This window comes from Oncorhynchus keta, chromosome 27 (genome assembly GCF_023373465.1).
Source record: "Oncorhynchus keta strain PuntledgeMale-10-30-2019 chromosome 27, Oket_V2, whole genome shotgun sequence".
Lineage (NCBI taxonomy): Eukaryota > Metazoa > Chordata > Actinopteri > Salmoniformes > Salmonidae > Oncorhynchus > Oncorhynchus keta.
Window position 1 is genome coordinate 22,269,623 of NC_068447.1, and position 26,303 is coordinate 22,295,925.

General features: G+C 43.5%; 1 protein-coding gene across 5 annotated transcripts in view; it reads left to right on the forward strand.

The window, feature by feature from the left end:
* The window catches only part of LOC118370709 (prickle-like protein 2), a 56,992-nt gene extending 31,647 nt beyond the window's left edge, over positions 1-25,345 (forward strand). Inside the window, exons 1-10 of one of the 5 annotated variants that reach the window (XM_052481930.1) lie at positions 1,045-3,954; positions 4,454-4,524; positions 17,143-17,326; positions 19,649-19,762; positions 19,875-20,012; positions 20,801-21,004; positions 21,357-21,543; positions 23,025-23,179; positions 23,271-24,045; positions 24,177-25,345. In XM_052481930.1, coding sequence (XP_052337890.1) covers positions 17,195-17,326; positions 19,649-19,762; positions 19,875-20,012; positions 20,801-21,004; positions 21,357-21,543; positions 23,025-23,179; positions 23,271-24,045; positions 24,177-25,183 — 2,712 coding nt within the window. In that variant the 5' untranslated portion in view covers positions 1,045-3,954; positions 4,454-4,524; positions 17,143-17,194 and the 3' untranslated portion in view covers positions 25,184-25,345. Of the gene's footprint in view, positions 1-1,044; positions 4,525-17,142; positions 17,327-19,648; positions 19,763-19,874; positions 20,013-20,800; positions 21,005-21,356; positions 21,544-23,024; positions 23,180-23,270; positions 24,046-24,176 lie in introns of those variants that run through there. The other 4 variants (XM_052481931.1, XM_052481929.1, XM_035755796.2 and 1 more) reach the window with 4 other exon arrangements.
* The last annotated feature ends 958 nt before the right edge of the window (positions 25,346-26,303 follow it).

Below are 26,303 nucleotides of genomic sequence, written 5' to 3' on the forward strand. Positions count from 1 at the left end.
GATTGAAACTCATTCAAATTGGACTCGACATGACCACAACACAAATTATTGCACTTAGGATATTCAATGTTTCAACCTCCATCAGTGTGTGAACTTCTGTCACCGCATAAGCTATTGCATTTCATCATATCAGTATGTAAAGTTTATCCCTCTCATTACTTTATCTCCAGTTGTATCTCCTTGTACCCACACTCAGACAAACAGAATGACAGACATCCTTTGTGGTTCCTCCATCTTTGCCATCGTGTAATTGCATTTTCTCTCTCATCCCTCACTCAGTGTGCCAGGGAGAGCTGGACTGGGGTTACTGTGGTGATTCGCCTGACCTTACTCCATGGAAACCAGCCCCATTGGCATATAGAGAGGGGGAGGGAAGTGGGGTGAGATAACTGTCTTCTGGAACACTGGTTTCTTGCTAAGTGAAAAGTGTGTTAAGGTGGAAGGAGGGAAGAGGGGGAGACCACTGTGTTCTGGAACGCTCTTTTTTACCCAGAGTGAAATAATCAGTTCCTTAGGAGTGTTAGGAAGGGTGGATTTGTGTATGCTCTCCCTCCCTCCCTCCCTCCCTCCATCACTTCATTATTAATCGGGGATGGCTGTGAGTTCAGCTTCAGAGAGAAAGGGGCCAGCTGATGACATTTGGGCTGTTGCTGTAAGTCCACAGGGAGGGGGACTTACAGCAACACCATGCGTGAATCAGTGGGTTAACACTCTGATCCACACTGTCACCACTGCTTTGGTGTGTGTTTCTCCAGAGTCACTGTGACTCTGTGAACATGTTCTAAACGTTCTACTTCTTATTGTAGCACAGTGTCACAGGGATGAGGTGACATTCCAGCAAGGCCCAACAGGAATACAACAGTTTGTTATCTAATGATCAGTCATTGTGCACATTGTCTATGCTGCCTTTGTGAGAGTTGTAGGCACTGTGCCTGCTTTAATAAGGTCACATTTGCACCTGTTTGTCAAGCTTACATTTTTTATTGCCATTTCATATTATTCAGAACGTGGAAAGTGATTCATATTGAATAACAGGTGTCACAAGAGAATACACTAAGTTGACTGTGCCTTTAAATGGCATGGGACATTCCAGAAAATTATGTCATGGCTTTAGAAGCTTCTGAAAGTCTAATTGACATAATTTGAGTCAATTTGAGGTGTACCTGTGGATGCATTTTAAGGCCTACCTTCCAACTCAGTGCCTCTTTACTTGACATCATGGGAAAATCAAAAGAAATCAGCCATGTCCTCAGAACAAAATGGTAGACCTCCACAAGTCTGGTTCATCATTGGGATTCATTTACAAACGCCTGAAGGTACCACATTCATCTGTACAAACAATAGTACGTACTTTGGTGCAAAAAGTGCAAATCAATCCCAGAACAACAGCAAAGGACCTTGTCAAGATGCTGGAGGAAACAGGTACAAAGTATCAATATCCACAGTAAATCGAGTCCTATATTGACATAACCTGAAAGGCCACTCAGCAAGGAAGAAGCCACCGCTCCAAAACCACCATAAAAAGCCAGACTACGGTTTGCAAATGCACATGGGGACAAAGATGGAACTTTTTGGAGAAATGTCCTCTGGTCTGATGAAACAAAAATAGAACTGTTTGGCCATAATGACCATTGTTATGTTTGGAGGAAAAAGGGGGATGCTTGCAACCCGAAGAACACCATCCCAACCGTGAAGCACGGGGGTGGCAGCATCATGTTGTGGGGGTGCTTTGCTGCAAGAGGGACTGGTGCACATCACAAAATAGATGGCATCATGAGATGGAAATTTATGTGGATATATTGAAGCAACATCAGACATCAGTCAGGAAGTAAACATTTGGTCACAAATGGGTCTTCCAAATGGAAAATGACCCCAAGCATACTTCCAAAGTTTTGGCAAAATGGCTTAAGGACAACAAAGTCAAGGTATTCGAGTCGACATCACAAAGCCCTGACCTCAATCCTATAGACAATTTGCAGGCGCAACTGAAAAAGCGTGTGCGAGCAAGGAGGCCTACAAACCTGACTCAATTACACCAGCTCCGTCAGAAAGAAGGGGCCAAAATTCACCCAACTTATTGTGGGAAGTCTACCCGAAATGTTTGACTCAAGTTAACCAATTTAAAGGCAATGGTACCAAATACTAATTGAGTGTATGTAAACTTCTGACCCACTGGGAATGTGATAAAATAAATAAAAGCTGAAATAAGTAATTCTCTCTACTATTATTCTGACAGTAGGTACAGTTGAAGTCAGAAGTTCACATGCACCTTAGCCAAATACATTTTAACTCAGTTTTTCTCAATTCCTGACATTTAATCCTAGTTAAAATTCCCTGTCTTAGGTCAGTTAGGATCACCACTTTATTTTAAGAATGTGAAATGTCAGAATACTAGAAGAGAGAATGACTTATTTCATCTTTTATTTCCTTCAGTACATTCCCAGTAATGCAAAGAGGCACTGAGTTTGAAGGTAGGCCTTGAAATTCATGGAGGTACACCTCCAATTGACTCAAATTATGTCAATTAGACTATCAGAAGCTTCTAAAGCCGGGATATAATTTTCTGGAATTTTCCAAGCTGTTTAAAGGCACAGTCAACTTAGTGTATGTAAACTTCTGACCCACTGGAATTGTGATACAGTGAATTATAAGTGAAATAATCTGTCTGTAAACAATTGTTGGAAAAATTACTTGTGTCATGCACAAAGTAGATTTCCTAACCGACTTGCCAAAACTATAGATTGTTATCGAGAAATTTGTGGAGTGGTTGAAAAATCAGTTTTAGTGACTCCAACCTAAGTGTATGTAAACTTCCCACTTCAACTGTATATTTGAAACCAAATACTTTCCGACTTTTACTCAAGTAGTATTTTACTGGATGTCTTTCACTTTTACTTTAGTCATTTTCTACTCAGGTATCTTTACTTGTACTCAAGCATGGGAATTGGGTACTTTTTCCTTTTTCCACAAGCAGTGCTAGCTCCCTTAACATTGCAGTGCTAATTTCAATATGATAATAATCAGAAGTCAATCAAAAATAAGAAGTAATTAGAAGAAGGTGGTAAACTGATATGTACACTATAGTACAGTATAGATAATGAACAACAGAATATACAGTATAGATAATGAACAATGGGATATACAGAATATATAATGAATGTGCTATGTCAAGTTTGACAGTATTTAAAAACATAAAGTGGGTAGTGTCTTGGTCATGCAGTTAAATACATAGTATATAATAGAACAGCAGTGTTAGCTGTGTGTGTGTGTGCGTGTGTGTAAGGGTTGGATGTGTGAAGAATGCTGCTAACATGCTGAGCCCAACGCCCGCTTCGAGTGCAAAATAAATGTACACATACATGTTATTCATTGCACCCACACTGCTCACACGTGTCAACGGGCGTATCCAGGCTCTAAAATAGAACTAAATAGAACGCGGACGCAAGCGCACGAGCGGTATGGTCAGCATGTTAGGAGCATGTTTTTTTTGTTGATGTGCAAGTAGTCTCTAAGGTGCAGGTTTGAGCAGGTAGACAGCTTCGGTTAGTTGTTCAACAGTCTAATGGCCTGGTGGTAGAAGCTTTCTTGGAGCCTGTTGGTCCGAGACCCAATGCTCCGATACCATTTGCCAGATGATAACATAATGAGCAGTCCGTGGTTTGGGTGACCGGCATACTTGAAGATCTTCCTTGCCTTCCTCAGACACGGCTTGGTGTAAATGCAGCCAGGTCACCTGTGATAAAAGTCAGTATTCGACATCCATCCATGTCCGAGGATGTCGCGAGATGAAGTGGAAACCGTCCACTAGGGGCATCTGCCTCTGGTGTCAAACATTGCATATTCTAATCCAGCGATGGAAAGTTGTTTTTGAAATGTTTGTTTTAAGCCTATCCCAAACCTTAACCCTTACCATAACCTTTTCACGTGTGAGTTCCAAATAACGGTCGCCCCAGCGTGAGTTGTTTTATGCACATGATGTCAAAATACACTCACTGTTCCAAAATGTGATTGTTACGCAACAGGACAGTTAACGTGCGCTGCCTGAAAATTATCTATCGGCTATGTTTCATCTTGTCAATTTTCCCAAAAATTCTAACAAGTTGTTTTTTCTAACAACAGTTTGAATTGAGGTGTGTTCCACCTCCTCATTAATTCACAAATAAGTAGCCCATTTAAGTGTTGCAAAAAAAATGTATGTTTGAGGCTTTACTGAGCTGGACAACCTTCCCTCTTCGAGGAGAGCCCTTCCCGAAGTATGCAGACATATAAACAGTCTTGCTGGAACTGGCCCATTTTCTGGCCGGTGCTCGCATTTTTGCATTGATATTATTCTTACAAATAATAACTTTGGACATGTTTACTTAACGACGCAAGTCAGTTAAGAACAAATTCTTATTTACATTGACAGCCTGCCCAGGCAAAATCCTAACCTTGCCATTTGTGATCGAACCAGGGTCTGTAGTGACGCCTCGAGCACTGAGATGCAGTGCCTTAGACCGCTGCGCCACTCAGGATCCCAAAAAAGTGAGTGCTTTATTTTCTGTATGCCGTGTTGTCGTTTCTACTGTAGCATACGGTATGTAAGTATGTATGTATGGAGCATAATGTATTTACCGTTTTATTCACGTTTTCAAGTACTGGTCACAAATAATGCATTCCGATTATTGCATAGATTGTAATAGACACCTATGACTTGTGTACAATACTTTTTTGAAGGTTTTACTGATTATAATGAGCTTATGCTAAGATATTTGCCAGCTATATGTGGCGCCATGTTTGTTGACATTATACAATGCATTCTGGGTGTCACGTAAACGTCTCAGACCAAATATATTATAATGAGATAAAGGAATGAAAAAATCAAATAAGGTGAAGGAATGGTTCACTCATCTTCCAAGTAAACTTCCGGAGGTGAATGAAGGGAAGTGAATGATCATAGATGACACACCCCCTTCAACATGCATACTGCAAACAGACCTTACTCCTCTTGTCTCCTCTTATTATCTTTGGTTGACGCGAAAAGAAAAAAAATATGCCGACGCGCACAAACTACCCATCCTATGATTACTTTCGATTTCTAGAAAGTGTTTTATTGAATTATTTCGATCAATGTTGAGCTCACCTGTAATGTGATGAATTATAAATAGTCATTGCTATTAGCTTATTCATATTGTGGTTTCTGTTTTCTAAATATGACTTCTTGTGTTATGTCAGTCTTTCCTCAGTTAGCACTTGGACTAATGTATAGCACTAGGACTAATGTAGCCTACATTTTCCAGTTTGGATGATTGTGTAATGCTGTCGTTACTTCTGTAAATGTCTGAATATTGCATCTCAAGTAAACTGGCCACATTCAGGACATAACTTTGTAAGGACTGTGTTTGCGCAAAATGTTTCTGTGAAAAACCAATGAGGCTAGCTCAAATGCTGACTGTTGCATCAATCTAAACTGGACGTTCTAAATAAGCGTTCTAATCACACCAGTTTGACCGTATGCTGCAGGAACCACTGTAGAATGATCACACCAGTTTGTTGATAAGTGTGAAAAGGTTAACCATTCAGAGTACATGCCTAAACTTAACCCTAACTCTTAAGAATTTGGAGTTAATGCCTGAACTTAACCCTAACCTTCAAAATTCAGAGTTAATGCCTGAACTTAACCCTAACCTTCAAAATTCAGAGTTAATGCCTGAACTTAACCCTAACCTTCAAAATTCAGAGTTAATACCTAAACCTAACCATTAACCCTTCGAAATGTCCCATTTGGAACAACTTCGAAACTTGACATTTTGATACATGGATGAATGTCTAATTCTGACGTGATACTGAAAGCTGGTTGGTAAATGTTCTGGAAGGCAAAGAGCATTCCCCCAGTGACGTATTAGGCCCTCTGCACCACCCTCTGTAGACCCTTGTGTTTGAGGGCGGTGCAGTTGCCATACCAGGCGGTGATACAGGAAGTAAGTGAGTGGGATGGTGTTAGGTAGCATCTGTCTGTTGTCCCACAGCAGATTGACATATTATTTTGTTCATGTATTTTTGTTGAGTAGTTTAGACAAATAAAGTGTCTAAATGGGATAGAACCAATAAACCAATCCACTCTACACACAATAGAAAATGGCCTTCTCAGTTACCATTGAAAGTGGGCCTTATCAGCCAAATTAATATTTATGGAGGTTTAATCCATACACTGCTGAGTTATGTCATTAGAGAAGAACACTTTTCAACATAAATTATACATTTACAGTATTTCCCCCAACTCTGATTATTCCTCTATTATACACTAGCAGACTTACTCAATGAATCCGGATTTTCAATTTTTCAATAATTGACCTTTAAGCACTTTGGTAATTTATACATTTGTCTGCCACAACTTTCCCAATGGCCCGAGGGCATATTATAAATGTGTTTGATGTTTTACAGTATTGCAAAGGAAGGACACACCAGTCCTAGAGGGGATTTAAATCACTCGTACATGAGGAACCAATTCAAGCGCACACACACACACACACACACACACACACACACACACACACACACACACACACACACACACACGCGCGCACATTTTTTATTTTATTTTTTTATTTTATTTCACCTTTATTTAACCAGGTAGGCAAGTTGAGAACAAGTTCTCATTTACAATTGCGACCTGGCCAAGATAAAGCAAAGCAGTTCGACAGATACAACGACACAGAGTTACACATGTACCCTCTCATCTAGTAAAGCTTAGTGGCTTCACATATATTCTTTCTTCAATAGTTCATTGGATGAGCAGAACCATTGAAGTTCCTCTACAGCTGTGAGTGATGAAGTGCTGTCAGTAGAGCTGGGGAGAGAGAAGTGTCTTTATATCTGTCACCCAGACATACCTAGAGGCTGTGTATTTAATCCAGCCAGACAGTACTGTACAGGTCACACAGCTCCCTGAAGAGCCCAGTCCATCCTGGCCTCAACAGTTAGGCTGCTAGGTCCAGCATTCTCGGTCTGTTATAGTCAGTATTCATGTGACACTGGCTTTAGGATGCTATATCCCGCATCCAGCTCTGTCCCTGCACGCTCAACAAGCCTCTCTGCCATAAATGAAATGTGAACTGTGAAGGTGTCAGGGAAATGATATACAGTACATACAGTACCAGTCAAAAGTTTGGACACACCTACTCATTCAAGGGTTTTTCTTTATATTACTATTTCCTACATTGTAGAATAGTAGTGAATACATCAAAACTATTAAATAACAAATAACACATATGGAATCATGTAGTAACCAAACAAATGTTAAACAAATCAAAATATATTTTATATTTTAGATTCTTCAAAGTAGCCACCTTTTGCCTTGATGACAGCATACTCTTGGCATTCTCTCAACCAGCATCATGAAGTAGTCACCTGGAATGCATTTCAATTAAGAGGTGTGCCTTGTTAAAAGTTCATTTGTGGAATTTATTTCCTTCTTAATGTGTTTGAGCCAATCAGTTGTGTTGTGACATTGTAGGGGTGGTATACAGAAGATGGTGCCAGGTTTTCTCCAGAGGTGATTCTTGGCATTCAGGCAAAAGAGTTCAATCTTGGTTTCATCAGACCAGATCAGACCAAACTCCAAGCGGACTGTCATGTGCCTTTTATTGAGAAGTGGCTTCCGTCTGGCTACTCAACCATAAAGGCCTGATTGGTGGAGTGCTGAAGAGATGGTTATCCTTCTGGAAAGTTCTCTCATCTCCACAGTGGAACTCTGGAGATCTATCAGGTTATTGGTCACCTCCCTGACCAAGGCACTTCTCTCCCGATTGCTCAGTTTGGCTGGGCAGCGAACTCTAGGAAGAGTCTTGGTGGTTCCAAACTTCTTCCAATTAAGAATGATGGAGGCCACTGTGTTTCTCGGGGACCATCAATGCTGCAGAAATGTTTTGGCACCCTTCCCCATATCTGTGCTTCGATAAAATCATGTCTCAGAGCTCTACGGACATTTCCTTCGACATCATTGCTTGGTTTTTGCTCTGACATGTACTGTCAACTGTGGGACCTTACAGTGCATTGCGAAAGTATTCGGCCCCCTTGAACTTTGCAACCTTTTGCCACATTTCAGGCTTCAAACATAAAGATATAAAACTGTAATTTTTTGTGAAGAATCAACAAAAAGTGGGACACAATCATGAAGTGGAACGACATTTATTGGATATTTCAAACTTTTTTAACAAATCAAAAACTGAAAAATTGGGCGTGCAAAATTATTCAGCCCCTTTACTTTCAGTGCAGCAAACTCTCTCCAGAAGTTCAGTGAGGATCTCTGAATGATCCAATGTTGACCTAAATGACTAATGATGATAAATACAATCCACCTGTGTGTAATCAAGTCTCCGTATAAATGCACCTGCACTGTGATAGTCTCAGAGGTCCGTTAAAAGCGCAGAGAGCATCATGAAGAACAAGGAACACACCAGGCAGGTCCGAGATACTGTTGTTAAGAAGTTTAAAGCCGGATTTGGATACAAAAAGATTTCCCAAGCTTTAAACATCCCAAGGAGCACTGTGCAAGCGATAATATTGAAATGGAAGGAGTATCAGACCACTGCAAATCTACCAAGACCTGGCCGTCCCTCTAAACTTTCAGCTCATACAAGGAGAAGACTGGTCAGAGATGCAGCCAAGAGGCCCATGATCACTCTGGATGAACTGCAGAGATCTACAGCTGAGGTGGGACACTCTGTCCATAGGACAACAATCAGTCGTATATTGCACAAATCTGGCCTTTATGGAAGAGTGGCAAGAAGAAAGCCATTTCTTAAAGATATCCATAAAAAGTGTCGTTTAAAGTTTGCCACAAGCCACCTGGGAGACACACCAAACATGTGGAAGAAGGTCCTCTGGTCAGATGAAACCAAATTTGAACTTTTTGGCAACAATGCAAAACGTTATGTTTGGCGTAAAAGCAACACAGCCCATCACCCTGAACACACCATCCCCACTGTCAAACATGGTGGTGGCAGCATCATGGTTTGGGACTGCTTTTCTTCAGCAGGGACAGGGAAGATGGTTAAAATTGATGGGAAGATGGATGGAGCCAAATACAGGACCATTCTGGAAGAAAACCTGATGGAGTCTGTAAAAGACCTGAGACTGGGATGGAGATTTGTCATCCAACAAGACAATGATCCAAAACATAAAGCAAAATCTACAATGGAATGGTTCAAAAATAAACATATCCAGGTGTTAGAATGGCCAAGTCAAAGTCCAGACCTGAATCCAATCGAGAATCTGTGGAAAGAACTGAAAACTGCTGTTTACAAATGCTCTCCATCCAACCTCACTGAGCTCGAGCTGTTTTGCAAGGAGGAATGGGGGAAAAAAATCCATCTCTCGATGTGCAAAACTGATAGAGACATACCCCAAGCGACTTACAGCTGTAATCGCAGCAGAAGGTGGCGCTACAAAGTATTAACTTAAGGGGGCTGAATAATTTTGCCCAATTTTTCAGTTTTTGATTTGTTAAAAAAGTTTGAAATATCCAATAAATGTTGTTCCACTTCATGATTGTGTCCCACTTGTTGTTGATTCTTCACAAAAAAATACAGTTTTATATCTTTATGTTTGAAGCCTGAAATGTGGCAAAAGGTCGCAAAGTTCAAGGGGGCCGAATACTTTCGCAAGGCACTGTATATAGATAGACAGGTGTGTGCATTTCCAAATCATGCCCAATAAATGTAATTTACCAGGTGGACTCCAATCAAGAACAGGTGGACTCCAATCAAGTTGTGGAAACATCTCAAGGATGATCATTGGAAACAGGATGCACCTGAGCTCAATTTTGAGTCTGAAAGCAAAGGGTCTGAATACTTATGTAAATAAGGTATTTCTGTTTTTTATAAATTTGCCCAAATTTATAAAAACCTGTTTTCGCTTTATCATTTGGGGTATTGTGTGTAGATTAGTTTTCTTTTCATAAAACAAAATGTGGAAAAAATGGAGGGGTCTGAATAATAGACGGCAGGAAGCTTGGTGATGTGATGTACTGGGACGTACACACTACCCTCAGTAGCTCCTTACAATTGGATGCCAAGCAGTTGCCATACCAGGTGGTGATGCAACTGATCAGGATGCTCTCAATGGTAAAGCTGTAGAACGTTTTGAGGATCTGAGTACCCATGCCAAATCTTTTTAGTCTCCTGAGGGGGAAAAGGTGTTGTCGTGCCCTTTTCACGATTGTCATGGTGTGTTTGGACCATGATAGTTTGTTGGTGATGTGGACACCAAGGAACTTGAAACTCTCGACATGCTCCACTACAGCCCTGTAGATGTGATTGGGGGCATGTTTGGCCCTCCTTTTCCTGTAGTCCACGTTCAGCTTTGTCTTGCTCACGTTGAGGGAGAGCTTTTTGTCCTGGGACCCCATAGACTGACTCATCGTTGTCGGTGATCAAGCCTACAACTGTTGTGGCGTCAGCAAACTTAATGATGGTATTGGAGTCATGCTTGGCTGTGCAGTCGTGGGTGAACAGGGATTACAGGAGGGGACCAAGCACCAACCCCGGAGGGGCCCCCGTGTTGAGTATCAGCGTGACAGATGTGATGTTGCCTACCCTTACCACCTGGGGGAGGCCCAACAGGAAGTCCAGAATCCAGTTGCAGAGGGGGTGTTTAGTCCCAGTGTCCTTGCTTAGGTTTGAGCTATTTGAGCACTATGGTGTTGAACGCTGAGCTGTGTCAATGAACACCATTCGTACATAGGTTTGAGCTATTTGAGCACTATGGTGTTGAACGTTGAGCTGTGTCAATGAACACCATTCTTACATAGGTGTTCCTTTTGTCCATGTGGGAAAGGGCAGAGTGGAGAGTGTGACTGAGATTGCGTCATCTGTGGATCTGTTGGGGCGGTATGCGAATTGGAGTGGATCTAGGGTTTCCGGGATGATGGTGTTGATGTGAGCCATGACCAGCCTTTCAAATCACTTCATGGCTAATGACGTGAGTGCTACAGGGCGGTAGTCATTTAGGCAGGTTACCTTTGCTTTCTTGGGCACAGGGACTATGGTGGTCTGCTTGAAACTTGTAGGTATTTCTCTCAGGGAGAGGTTGAAAATGTCTGTAAAGACACTTGCCAGTTGCTTTGTGCATGATCTGAGTACACGTCCTAGTAATCCGTCTGGCTTGTGGATTTTGACCTGTTTAAAGGTCTTGCTCACATCTGCTACTGACAGCGTGATCACACAGTCGTCCAGAACAGCTGGTGCTCTCATGCATGCTTCTGTGTTGCTTGCCTCGAAGCAAGTATAAAAGATATTTAGCTCGTCTGGTAGTCTCGCATCACTTGGAAGCTCGCGGCTGGGTTTCCCTTTGTTTCCCGATGTTGGGACAGCGAATAGCTAATGTCCCCCAGACTGTTTGTAATGTTTGTATACTCTTTGATAGTTTTTGCTATTATATATTTTGAGTTGCTTTTATTTAAAAAAATAACAAGAAAAAACAACAACATAATTTCTCCCATTCTAGGACATAATGGACTATGTGGGCAAGTTATGCAACTGCTGATATTTTTGTGGCTGCAAATAGAATCAATCACCATTTTGTTTCTCATTGTTGAACATGAGATGAGAAAAGAGATACTGATCAGTGTTTAGAGATTATCATTACAGAGTTTTTGCTCATAACTTTCACAGATGAAGGATGTGTATAGTATAGATACAGTGCATTAGGAAAGTATTCAGACTTTTTCTTATGTTACAGCCTTATTATAAAGTGGATTAAATTCATTTATACCCTATAATGATGAAGCAAAAACAGACCCATTGCTGTGAGACTCGAAATTGAGCTCAGGTGCTGTCATGCCTTGACCTTAGAGAGCCGTTCTATTTCTCTATTTGGTTAGGTCAGGGTGTGATTTGGGTGGGCATTCTATGTTTTCTATTTCTTCGTTTTTGGCCGAGTGGGTTTCCCAATAAGAGGCAGCTGTCTATCGTTGTATCTGATTGGGATTCATGCTTAGGCAGCCTTTTTCCCACCTAATATTGTGGGTAATTATTTATTTTCTGTGAATGTTTGTGTGCGCCATGGTTGCGCCACGTTCGGTTTCTGTTTACCTGTTTTTTTGTGAAGGTTTCACTTTCATTAAAGATGTGGAATTACATGCACGCTGTGCCTTGGCTCATTTATGACAGGGAGTTTGAAGACAGTGCACCATGTTTTCATTGCACCATGTTTTCATTGATCATCCTTGAGATGTTTCTACAACTTGATTGGAGTCTACTCCTCAGTAAAAGGCACATGACAACCCGCTTGGAGTTTGCCAAAAGGCACGTAAAGACTCTCAGGCCATGAGAAACAAAATTCTCTGGTCTGATGAAACCAAGATTGAACTTTTTGGCCTAAATGCCAAACATCACGCCTGAAGGAAACGAGGCACCATCCCTATGGTGAAGCATGGTGGTGGCAGTATCATGCTCTGGGGAGTACTCAGGACCTCAGACTGGGGCAAAGGTTCACCTTCCAACAAGACAACGACCCTAAGCACACAGCAAATACAGCACAGGAGTGGCTTCGGGAACAAGTCTCTGAATGTTTTGAGTGGCCCAGCCAGAGCCTGGGCCACTCTGGAGAGACCTGAAAATAGCTGTACAGCAACGCTTCTCATCCAACATGACAGAGCTTGAGAGGATCTGCAGAGAAGAATGGGAGAAACTCCCCAAATACAGATGTGCCGAGCTTGTAGCGTCATACCCATGAAGACTCGATGCGATAATCGCTGCCAAAGGTGCTTCATCAAAGTACTAAGTAAAGGATCTGAATATGTATGTAAATGTGATATTTAAGAGAAACATGTCATGTGTTTTATTATAACGGCAGTGTGACATGGGGAACGCACAACAGCGGCATATGATTGGTGGAGAATTGTCAGTGAAGAAGTAATGGACCCTTGGTTAGGTGTTCAATGCTTCAGACGAGCACTTCTTCTCATGTTCGTTTTTACATAAAGAAGAGGCTCTTTCTCTCTTACTCTCTCCTTCCTTCCTTCCTTCCTTCCTTCCTTCCTTCCTTCCTTCCTTCCTTCCTTCCTTCCTTCCTTCCTTCACGCTCCCCTTCTTTCTCTCATGCACACTCACACAGAGACTGTCAGATCCACATGAGGATGGAAGGACGAGGACGGAGGCTGGTGAAGCATGACACATGAAAATTATTACATTTATTTCAGCAATGATTTGACAGATCACTATAACTCTTTCTCTCTCTATCAATCTCAAATCAATTCAATTTCAATTTAAGGGGCTTTATTGGCATGGGAAACATACTTTTACATTGCTAAAGCAAGTGAACTAGATAAACAATAACAAATTTACAGTAAATATTACACTCACAAAAGAAACATTTCTTATAGTCTTATTACGTATATACAGTATACAGTGTTGTAATAATGTGCAAATAGTTAAAGTACAAAAGGGAAAATAAATAAATAGAAATATAGGTTGTATTTACAATGATGTTTGTTCTTCACTGGTTGCCATTTTCTTGTGGCAACAGGTCACACATATTGCTGCTGTGATTGCACACTGTGGTATTTCACCCAATAGATATGGGATTTCATCATTTTTTTTAATGCTTTGTAGGTCTGTGTAATCTGAGGGAAATATGTGTCTCTAATATGGTCATACATTTGGCAGGAGGTTAGTAAGTGCGGCTCAGTTTCCACCTCATTTTGTGGACAGTGTGCATATAGCCTGTCCTCTTGAGAGCTAGGTCTGCCTTCGTCTGCCTTTCTCAGTAGCAAGGCTATGCTCACTGAGTCTATACATAGTCAAATATTTCCTTCATTCTGAGTCAGTCACAGTGGTCAGGTATTTTGCCCATGTGTACTGTCTGTTCAGGGTCAAATAGCGTTCTAGTTTCTTTGTAAATTATTTCCAATGTGTCAGGTATTATTTCCAATATGTCTGCATGCATTATTTGGTGTTTTATGTTGTACACAGAGGATATTTTTGCAGAATTCTGCATGCAGACTCAATTTGGTGTTCGTCCCGTTTTGTAAATTCTTGGTTGGTGAGCGGATCCAAGACCTCACAACCATAAAGGGTAATGGAGTCTATAACTTATTCAATTATTTTTTGCCAGATCCTAATTGGTATGTCAAATTTTATGTTCCTTTTGATGGCATAGAAGGCCCTTCTTGCCATATCTCTCAGATCGTTCACAGCTTCGTGGAAGTTACCTGTAGCGCTGATGTTTAGGCCGAGGTATGTATCATTTTTATGGGCTCTAGGGCAATGTTGTCTAGATGGAATTTGTATTTGTGGTCCTGGTAACTAGACCTTTTTTGGAATACAATTTTTGTCTTACTGAGATTTACTGTCAGGGCCCAAGTCTGACAGAATCTGTGCAGAAGATAGAGATGCTGCTGTAGGCCATCCTAGGTTGGTGACAGAAGCACCAGATCATCAGCAAACAGAAACATTTGACTTCAGATTCTAGTAGGGTGAGGCCGGGTGCTGCAGACTGTTCTAGTGCCCTCACCAATTCGTTGATATATATGTTGAAGAGGGTGGGGCTTAAGCTGCATCCCTGTCTCACCCCCCGGCCCAGTAGAAAGAAATGTGTGTGTTTTTTTGCCAATTTTAACCGCACACTTGTTGTTTGTGTACATGGATTTTATAATGTCGTATGTTTTTCCCCCAACACCACTTTCCATCAATTTGTATATCAGACCCTCATGCCTAACTGAGTCGAAAGCTTTTTTGAAATCAACATAGCATGATATGCTTTTGTTTTGTTTTGTTTGCTTGTCAATTAGAGTGTGCAGGGTGAATACCTGGTCTATTGTATGGTAATTTGGTAAAAAGCCAATTTGACATTTGCTAAGTACATTGTTTTCGCTTAGGGAATGTACGGGAATGGGAATGTACGATGTTAATGATAATGCAGAGGATTTTCCCAGGGTTACTGTTGAACATATCCCACTCACGGTAGTTATTGCTGTCAAATTTGTGGGTGATCAGTCCTTGGTTCCAAATATTGGGGAAGATGCCAGAGCTGAGGATGATGTTAAAGAGTTTAAGTATAGCCAATTGGAATTTGTGGTCTGTATATTTTATAATTTCATTTAGGTTACCGTCAACCCCACAGACCTTCTTGGGTTGGAAGGTCTGTAATTTTGTCATGTAGTTCATTCAATGTAATTTGAGAATCCAGTGGGTTCTGGTAGTCTTTAATAGTTGATTCTAAGATTTGTATTTGATCATGTATATGTTTTTGCTGCTTGTTCTTTGCTATAGATTAAAGAGCCAAAATCTATACCTATCAATCTCTCTCCATTTACAGCATATCTATTTCTAATTCTTTCTCTCTCTGAAGATGAAGTCGTTTGTAGTTTTGGACACTGTAGAAAGCATACTACCACCCTTTCATTAAAATTGAGTGATTACCTTCTTCTACAGACAATGAGATGTGGCAGCATTCATCCCCTCTTGATATTTGTCTGATAAACTTTTTCTTTAAGCCATGGCAAAACTAAATGTCATGGTGATTATTGACTGAACCTCCTTGAACTTTACAGTATGTAACAAGAGTGGTAATAATGATGTTCCTGGCCAAAGCTGTCATTCATGCGATGCAGATGATGTGTCACTCATATTGGCTATGTGCTCATATTCATTATCAGTGAACTAATGGCACATAATGCATGTTATCTCTGATTGGCTGTGACTGATAGACAAGCCTCTGTTTTTTCTCTCTCTAGAACGCAGAACTGAACACAAACCAGTGAGGAAAAAAAGTGAAAGATCAAATTTGCCTGCCTGCCTCCCTCCCTCCAAATTCCTCCACCCCCTTAATGTGTTGCCGGGGCAGATTAGAGGAGTGCGTGATGACAAACCACTCGGCGTAGTGAGAGTGTGTTACATCGAACTCACACACACACTCTCCAGGTCTCCCATGAGTCCTTCTCTCCCCCACTCTCTCTACTCCATACAGTTGTGATGTAACTGATGCACTGTCTGCCTGCTTGGGCCAGGCCAAGAGCTAGCAGCTACATCAGCACCAGCTTTACCTAGAACCCTAGAGGAATCAGCAGCGTCCATCTTAGAGCGAGATAAACAACACACCACACTACCTCATGCAGTCTGACTCACTGGCTCACTCCTCAAAGCACAGCGAGGGAGATTAGTTATGTCCTTGTGCTTTCATGGCTTTAGTTATCTCATGTGGCTTTGTGTGTTGTGTAAGAAGCTCTGAAAAGTTGATGTAGCTATCTGTTAGATTCCAAGTAATGGACGTTCCACAGGGTGTCTGTGTTGTGGTGAGGGAATGTTGTTTTGGATTAATGGTGGACAGATCCTGTTTGAGCCTGATCCGTGACGAGTCATGTGGTGGGACTGATTTTATTGGAAGTGGATTAGCTACAGTAAACCCATCTTGTTTGTCATATAGACCAACTTACTGTAGGGGCACCTTGCCCTGGCCTTTACCCCTATCACCCACCATCCATTCATGCTATAAAATGTCCCATTTTCTCCCTAAATGAATTGCTTTCAGTGCCATGTTTCTGGTGACGGCAGGTAGCGATCTGCAGCAGATACCGTCTCCTCCTAATCAGTCATGTATTAGTAATGTGTCCAGCTGTTCCACTATCCAGCCATCCATCCTCTCCCTCTCCCTCTCACTCTCTCCCTCTCTCTATCTCTATCTCTATTGCCTCTGCATTGATCTCTGCTCATTCTAATTCATATTCTGAATTATGATCAACACTGTCTTAGGAGCTCAGCCATATCTGATAAATGGTCACATAACTTAGGTTTGTTGTGTTAGATTTCTGTGTTTGGACTGTATATTAGTTTTGAAAACTATAATGGCACAAACATTTTGTACATTTGACAGTTTTATTAAAGTCTGAGCCAGTGTGTGTGTTTGTGTGTATGACTCTGTACAATATTTATGCATAATTGGTTATAACAAATTGGTGAAAATGCTTTCATATATCTGCCATAGCCCTGATGTATGGCCCTGAGAAATCTGAAACCGCAGCCTGTAGTGTAGAATACTAATTACTTCCTCTATCTTTCTCTCTCTCTCCTCTCTATATCTCTCTTTGTTTTCCCTCCCTCCCTCCCTCGCGCTCTGTCTTTCTCTCCCCCTTTCTCCCTTTCTCTCTCTGCTTTGCTAAAGTAAGACCTGTGTCTACTCTAAGTGTCCCAGTGAGGAGCATGTGGTGAGGGCCATGTCTCTGGCGATGGAGAAGAGTGTCACTAAGTTGATGTATGACTTCCAGGGGAACTCTACCTCTGACGACGACTCAGGCTGCGCACTGGAGGAATACGCCTGGGTGCCCCCTGGTCTCAGCCCTGAGCAGGTACACCATCCACTTTGTACCCCTCTTTTCCCCTTCTTCTTTTCCCCCTTCTTAATTTTCCTAGTTATCTGAGAGGGGTGGATTCATTGATTGATAAACAAGCAGCAGAACTGATGGTAGAGAGAGAGAGAGAGAGAGAGAGAGAGAGAGAGAGAGAGAGAGAGAGAGAGAGAGAGAGAGAGAGAGAGAGAGAGAGAGAGAGAGAGAGAGAGAGAGAGAGAGAGAGAGAGAGAGAGAGAGAGAGAGAGAGAGAGAGAGAGAGAGAGAGAGAGAGAGAGAGAGAGAGAGAGAGAGAGAGAGAGAGAGAGAGAGAGAGAGAGAGAGAGAGAGAGAGAGAGAGAGAGAGAGAGAGACCTACCAAGCATAACAAATTAGCTGTCAAACATTTCATGGAAGTGCAAATGTGAAGAAATTACTCAACTGTCACTGTTGAGATGACATGAGCAGAGAGGTCAGAGCCCAACCTAATGACAACCGTGACCAAACCATGAAGATGACCTGAAGGATAATCTGTGGACTGCATCGTCTGAATGACATGAAAGTAATGAAATGATGGTGCCTCTTTTGGTTTCAGTGGTGTAATGATGGTGTGTATTATATATTCTAGAATTGTTTTCTGTTTGTTGGATTGCTATGTTTTATTCAGGATTGTCATTCCTAACCCCTCAAATTGGAACAAACTGAAACATAAACTTTCACCACAGAGAGAAAACAGCACAGACATAAAAATGATTAGTTCTTTCCATTGACGGGAGCTGTCCAGATGAGGGAGAAGTTAGTCCTTTGTTTGTTCTCAGGCTGAAGTAATAATTCCTGCTTGTCTCCACTGTAAAGTGCTGCACAGTGGGACCTGTGATGCGATGCTGCCATGCTCCCTCCCTCCCACCACCCCTTCCTCCATCGCTCCCTCCCTCTCTCCCATCCTTCCATCCTTACTTCCTTTCCCCTTCCGCCGACCCGCCCTCCCTCCAGCCCACCTGCCCTCCCTTCCTTCTTTCCTTTCCCCACCCTCCCTTCCTCCCTCCCTTCAGGAGCTCTGTTAATAGATGACAGGCAGGGCTGATGATAGTTATTTTCTCCAGTTAGCCATCTTGACAGGATTCTGAGGGAGGCTGTGGCCTTTCTCTGAACCTACAGGAGATGAAGGCAATCAAGCCTGCTGGATGATTGTGACCTACAACTAAGTTTAGCGTCTGCTGTTGACTAGATGGCTGTTTTCTAGTGGATTGGAAGGCCCTAATTTATTTTGTGCAATGTTAGGTGTGAGCCACACAATGATTTTAGTTTAAATCTGCTCTGTATGTGTCGAGGATTATGTTGCAAATCATTGAGGTGTGACAAAACTTTAATTGTACCATAAGATTCTTGAAGAATAATTACCTGAAGCATTTTCCCTCCTTTCTATCATGTGACTTCAGCTCAACAAGTTTTCCTGAATGCCTATAATTACTTTGATTGTAGCCTACAGGCATTCAGAAATCATAGATACTTTTCTATTTTCCCATCACTATGGGGGCTGCGGTAGCATTGAGGGGGGGCCAGCAACTGGAAGGTCGGCGGTTCAAATCCTACTGTAGACCAGGGCAAAAATCTAGTGGGAGTGAGCTGGCAGCTGGAGGTTTGCTGGCATTGATGTCTCAGGTTGAAGTAATAATTCCTGCTTGTCTCCACGGTAAAGTGCTGCACAAGTGGGACATGTGATGCAATGCTGCCATGCTCCCTCCCTCCCTTCCATGTTCCCTAGAGCAAGGAACGCATTTGTTGGATAAAAAGCAGAAGACAAATTTCCATCATATATGGACTAATAAAGCTAAGTGGAATAAGAGCCTACAATCGGGACTCTACAAAACACTGTCTGCAATGAAAGAGAACATTGCTCTCCAAGGCTGTGTCTGCTGCAGAGACACAAGAGCCTTTGTTCCAGACACTTCTAGTTCCAGCCGTTGTTCTCAAGGCCAAGGATGATGGAGGACAGAACAATAACCAACACAGCAGAATATAAAGCCATCATCTATTCATTAAAAATTGCTGCTTTCAGGTTCATCTGGGAGGGTTTTTTAACTTTTGTTTTTAATCGACAGACATTTTACCATTCAATTTACAGAGATAGTAACGTTTATAATGATAGGTAGGCACATGGCATACTTCAGGAAGGATCAGACCAGCCACTCTATCAATCCTGTCATTACAACAAACAAACAAAAATTGTTGAGTGCAAAAACAAACATGTACCAAGGCTGTAGAAGATTGTCACTATGCTGAACTAAGACCCTTAGCGTTTTGTGAGACTAAAGCCAGTGTTGTGGTTTGTGTCCCTGTCAGGTGCATCAGTACTACGGTTCTCTACCTGAGGACAGGGTGCCGTATGTGAACAGCCCAGGAGAGAAGCACCGCATCAAACAGCTAATTCACCAGCTGCCCCCGCACGACAACGAGGTGACACTAGTTTACCTGATTACCTGTGTCTAGTGACCTTCGACACATTTATGAAGGGATGCCTAATGTTTTTGATATGGGTGACGAAAGAGTGTTTTGGTTTGGTCGTCAGGTCCGATACTGCAACACACTGGACGACGAGGAGAAGAGGGAGCTCAAGCTCTTCAGTAACCAGAGAAAGAGGGACAACCTGGGAAGAGGCAATGTCCGCCCCTTCCCCTTGTCCATCAGTGGGGCCATCTGTGAACAGGTACTCACTGCTGACACAAAACAAACATGACAGAAAACCTACAGCACAAAGAGCAGAAACATAGAGGGCACCACTAGGGGATGGTGCAAATGGGATAAAATATGTGCTACAGCAAATCGAATTTATATTTGAAAATAAATTCAGCTTTCTACTCAGATCTGTTCATGTCTAAATGAGATGCTTTCTTTGCCATTGTTTTTGGTTTGATGTCTAATCAGCAGGATTAGCCATAAAAGCCCTTCGGTGATAAGATCATGCACTTCACATTTAGAAACATTGGATTATTCATATCGTAACTGGCATCTTTCTCCCTTCTCTCCCTCCTCCTTCAATCTCCCCTCCTTCTCTCTCCCCCTCCTTCTTCCTTCCCCTTTTTCCTCCTTCCTTCCCCTCCTTCTCTCTACCCCTCCTTCTTCTTCCCCCCTGTACATGTATTTTCTCTCTCTCTCTCTCTCTCTCTCTCTCTCTCTCTCTCTCTCTCTCTCTCTCTCTCTCTCTCTCTCTCTCTCTCTCTCTCTCTCTCTCTCTCTCTCTCTCTCTCTCTCTCTCTCTCTCTCTCTCTCTCTCTCTCTCTCTCTCTCTCTCTCTCTCTCTCTCTCTCTCTCTCTCTCTCTCTCTCTCTCTCTCTCTCTCTCTCTCTCTCTCTCTCTCTCTCTCTCCTCCTCCTCTCTCTCTCTCCCCTCCTTCTTCCTTCCCCTCTGTCTCATCTCTCTCTCTCTCTCTCTCTCTCTCTCTCTCTCTCTCTCTCTCTCTCTCTCTCTCTCTCTCTCTCTCTCTCTCTCTCTCAGTGTGGGGGCCAGATAAATGGACGGGACATTGTGGTGTTTGCATCGCGGGCAGGCCACGGCCTGGTGTGGCACCCTCACTGCTTCGTTTGCTGCATGTGTGAGGAGCTCCTGGTGGACCTCATCTACTTCCACCAAGAAGGGAAGATCTACTGCGGCCGGCACCATGCAGAGAGGCTCAAACCCCGCTGCTGTGCCTGTGATGAGGTAAGCACGCCTGGACTCAGAGTGTTGAGGGGTGTCACCTTCCACATCTCAGTTATCTGAGGAAGTCTTGCTGGGTTTGACTAAGTCTTATTTCAGCTAATTCTAAGATATGTGTGATATTCACTTGGTAAGAATCTGTCTCCGCTTGGTGTGTATCTCTCACCCTCGCTAGTGGTCTATGGTTTGACAGTCTGTTCTCTGTCTTTCCTGCATATTATCTTTAATTATTTTAGCTGATGATTTTGGATCTATTTGCTTTAGATTCCGGTTTGCTGATGATTGTGATGAATGGTCTCTCTCTATCTCTCTCTCTCTCTCTCTCTCTCTCTCTCTCTGCTTTGCTTTGCTTTAGATTATCTTTGCTGATGAGTGTACGGAGGCGGAGGGCAGGCATTGGCACATGAAACACTTCTGCTGCTATGAGTGTGAGGCTCCGCTGGGCGGCCAGCGTTACATCATGAAGGATGGACACCCACACTGTTGCAACTGCTTTGAGTCCCTCTACGCAGAGTACTGTGACGCCTGCGGTGAACACATAGGTACACGGTTCTAGACGTTTCCTGAACATGATGTATACATACATTGAGTGTACAAAACATTAGGAACACCTGCTCTTTCAAAGACATATACTGACCAGATGAATCCAGGTGACAGCTATGATCACTTATTGCTGTCACTTCAATCAGTGTATTTACAACTCTCTTTCTTTGTTATTGTCAGCTCGTATGTTCAATTAATAAATCATGCAATGATTCTATATTCTTCAAAACGCGCCTGCATCCTCTACTTGTACGTCCATCTTCACCTCTATGTAACTGCTTCTCTCTTCATTGCTGTCCATCTTCCTCCATCTCTCTTGTTGACATTATATCCATACCTGCTTTTCTTTTTACCATTTCTTGTTCCCTTGACCTATTTTTATCCCTTTCTCGCTCTCTGTAGCGTGGTTTCCATCCAATTGGCGACAGATTTTCATGCGAATATTGTAAAATCCTCATCGAAAATATGCACATTTTTCCACCAGTGTTGTTTCCAGTGTGGATAAAAATAATAGTGTGTCGACATAGTGCACACAAAATTAACTTTTTCGTGTGCCGAAAAGAAATCTAAAGTTCAATGTGTTTCCATCACATTTTCAACTCTACCAACTCTTTGTCAGATAGCAGTCAAGCATCGATAATCATGTCGCCAGAAAAACACCATCGAAATGTATTGAAAGGAGCATTAAGATCACTGTGCACTTTCACCACTCTGTGAAGTTCATTATAACTTATTTCATCTGTAGCCTAATAAACTGCATGGCTTTAAAATTTGGGATGGAAACATGGTTAGTGTCTCTTTTTACATGTATCCTCCCCCCTGTTTCAAGTCTCTGTGACTGTTTTGTTCCCACACGCCATCAGTCTCCCTTTGTCTCTTTCTGTGTCTCTACCTCCATTTCTCCATGTCTCAACTCATCTCATTATCGACATGTTTTACCGGTGACGACAACCTAATGGAGCCATTCAAAGAACCTGTGGTCGTTAAGTGCCAATAGTCATCAAATCTGAAATAAATGTATATTTATTGAGTTATTTATTTAGTTATTATACAGACCGCATATTCCCAGTTTTGGATAAAATCATAATATCAAGCTTCTGGGAAATAAAAAGCAGTGTTTGTGCTGTATTTCATTTCTTCTTCCAGTAAATATCATACAAATATTTTGTAGGCTCATGTTTTACAGATTAGCTGAGGCTCTGAGCAGGCTCTTCAGAGACTGTGTGCTTGGCTCAGCTCATTACTGAGGAAAGTTACTGTCTCTCACTGTAGATGATGGGTTTCAGCTAGTCAGTTAGACTGACGGTCATGCTGCTGATATACCATATGCCTATGCCAGTGTTCTTTCATCCAAAGACAAGATCAAGACTCCAATTGTCTGTGATCATTAAGAATCAGTTTGTGATATCCCGAAACTGACACCTTATTAGTAGTAAGCATCATTTCTAATGCTAATGCCAGGATGTGATCCTCTCCCCAGGCATTGACCAGGGCCAAATGACATATGACGGGCAGCACTGGCATGCCACAGAGGAGTGTTTCTGCTGTGCCCGCTGTAAGCGCTCCCTCCTGGGGCGCCCCTTTCTGCCCAAACAGGGACAGATCTACTGCTCACGCTCCTGCAGCGCCGGACAGGTGAACAACCAGCATTTAACTGAATGTTCTGGTGACACCTGTATGTGTGTTTTCTATGTATTTCAATTATGTAATCAATTCCATCAATCAGGACCCAGATGAATCTGACTCCTCGGACTCGGCCTTCCAGAGTGCCCGCTCCCGTGAGTCCCGCCACAGCACCAAGATCATAAAACAGGATCACCGAAATACCGAGAAGGAGCGTCGCCAGCCAGCGCCCATGCCTGACCGTCTGTCTGTCGAGGTGGACCCCCTGTCTATCCATATGGACCGTCTGAGCCTTGGCTCCATCCAGACACCCAGCCGAACCCCCAGTCGCACCCCAAGCCGCACCCCTAGTCTCAACCAGGTGTGGATGAGCCGGGACGAACCTTACCCCCCAGCATACGAGGCAGCCTATGAGGGCTCCCCGCGGGACCCCTCTCCAACCCCCACGCCCCTGCTCCTGGGCCCGTGTAACCCCAGGCAGGGCTACAGCCCCAGCCCCAAACTCCACCCCCCAACCCAGAGCTCTGGCAACCCAGGGAAGAGGCCTGAGTCCTGGGTTAAAGAGCAGGGCAACACCAAGCGGACGCCCATGGCGGCATTGAGGGGCCAATCCTTCCAGGATAACTGGATCCACCACAGCCAGGACGAGTTCCGGCCACCCAAGCTGAGGACCCAGATGAGTTTTAACGAGGTGTCCAGCCAAGGCCAGGGCTTCTCAGACAAGAGGAGCATCAGCATGCATGGCTTCCAGAGGGACAGCAGGCCCCCCCTGACCAGGAACGCCATGAGCAACGGCATTAGCTTCACAGAGCCCCTCACCCCTCTGGAACAAACCCCCCGAGGATCCATGGAGTCTCTGGCCCTGTCCAACGCTACAGGTGCTGTGCCCTCTCACCTGAGTTTAGAAGTTAGACAGTAGATATGATTGAATAAATGATAATATGGCTAATGATTTATGCTCCCAATCAGGTAATAAAGTATCAATAACCTGTCTGTGAATCTTTCCCAGGTAACTCTCTGGATGGAGTCAATAAGCGTCAGGAGCACCTGTCCAGGTTCTCCATGCCAGACCTTAGTAAGGATTCTGGGATGAATGTGTCTGAGAAGAGCAACATGGGGACACTGGGTTCCCCTGTCCAGTTCCGCAGCTCTGAGTCCCTGACCTCCTCTCGGCCGTACAGGAACCTGAATGCGCCCATGCAGGTGGGGTACCCCCTGGGGTACTGGGACGCCCCCCAGCCTCTGGCCTTTGAGGGTAAAGGTCGTGTGGCCCTGATGGGGAGTAGTGGCAACCTCCGCATGCCCCCCATGATTGAGAGGACACCTCGTCGTCGGCCCAATGAGCCAGAGCCCATACGGCAACAACAACTACCAACGCAACCACGGCGACGGAAACACCGCGGCAACGGTAATGATGGAAACGGCAACCACCGCAACAGCGGTCGCCACCACCGCCGCTCTCGACGCTCACGCTCTGACAACGCCCTCCACCTGGCTGCCGACCGGGCAAATCACATGATGGAACCACCACACCGTCGCATTCAGGAGGACTACGACCGTTTCCCCGCCGGCCGCACCGCCCGGGACCTGTTTGGGGTTGGGGGCATGGGTGGTTACAGACAACAGCCTTATAGACCCTGCCCTCGCACCACCTCAGATCTCACCCTGCACAATGCAGCGGGGGGCGGGGGGATTCAGCCGCTGGGCCTGGGGGGGCCATACTGTGGTGGAGAGGGGTACGGGGAGGGGGCAGACCCCTGGTGCTCCAGCTGCTCCTCGTCCTCTGAGTCTGAAGAAGATGAGGGTTACTTCCTGGGTGAGCCCATCCCCAGACCTATCCAGCTACGCTACCTCAACAATGAGGAGCTGCGCCACAGATACAGCCCTACAGGAGTGGGAGGGATGGGGGGCCATGGACCCATACATGGACCCCTACATGGAGGAAACCACGGGCAGCTGCACGGACAGCTACAAATGCGCCAGAGGAGGAAGAGCAAGAACTGCACCATCTCATAGAGAGTGAAAGGGAAAAAGAGAGAGAAAGGGAGTGGGAGGGAGACAGAGAAAAATTAAGTGAGAGAGAGAGTATGTGAAAGAGTGTATGTGTATGTGTCAGAGAGAGAGAGAGACATATATATTTGATGTGTGTAAGTTATACAACTGGCTCTGTGCGCAGGGGGGTGTTGTTTGTGTACACCTACACAGTATGATCTAATCAGAACAGGAAGCCTGCAATGGACCGGCTTCTTACACAACTGCAATGTTTACAATGGTGACTAACGATTGGCACGAGCATCACATTTGTATTGTTAACTGTCTATTATATACAACAAGAAAGGTTACGGCAAATTATAAACTGTGTGTGTGCGTGTGCGTGCGCGTGCGCATGTGAGAGAGATACTTCTACAGATACATCCAAGAAATACTAGACTTATTCATAAAATGTACTGCCATAGTAAAACTACTAGCTGTTTTTTCAAACCAGTTAAAACATTTATAGAAATTGGATTCCTGCATGCATAATATTCAGTATGTCAACAAGGCATAAAATAATACTGCAAATAGCTGCAATTCATGATGGAATTTAGCAACTACATTTACATTACATTTAAGTCATTTAGCAGACGCTCTTATCCAGAGCGTTGTTTTCCATCTTGAAACAGACAGGGGATAAATTCTCCATGTCTGTAAAGTTGAATGAATGCTCCAAAATGACTCAGTTAAAAGAAGTAATGGTACACAGCAACAAGAGCTCTACGGGCCGAAGTGCTCACGTATTTTATGTACCTTACTGGACCTTGGAAAACCACCTGAGTGAACCTCTCATACCAGTGATCCACCAATGACTTATAATCAGTCCGTCAATTACTAAGGAGAACCAAAAACTGCCTGGCACACACGGCAGCCCTCCAAACCAAGTCAACTGGCTGCGTGATTGTGGGAAATGTGTGCTAGATTCTGTACAGTGTTGTCTTTTACCTCAGTGGAAACCAAGAGCTGCTGAATGTACAGTATCGTTGGCTAGCCGGCCATGTTATCACCCTGTATAAGTAGCCTGTTGAACCTAACCCTGTGCTGTGTGTTTTACATAGCCTCCTGCCCTCCCTCCATCCATGCTTACCAAGGACAGCTCTAG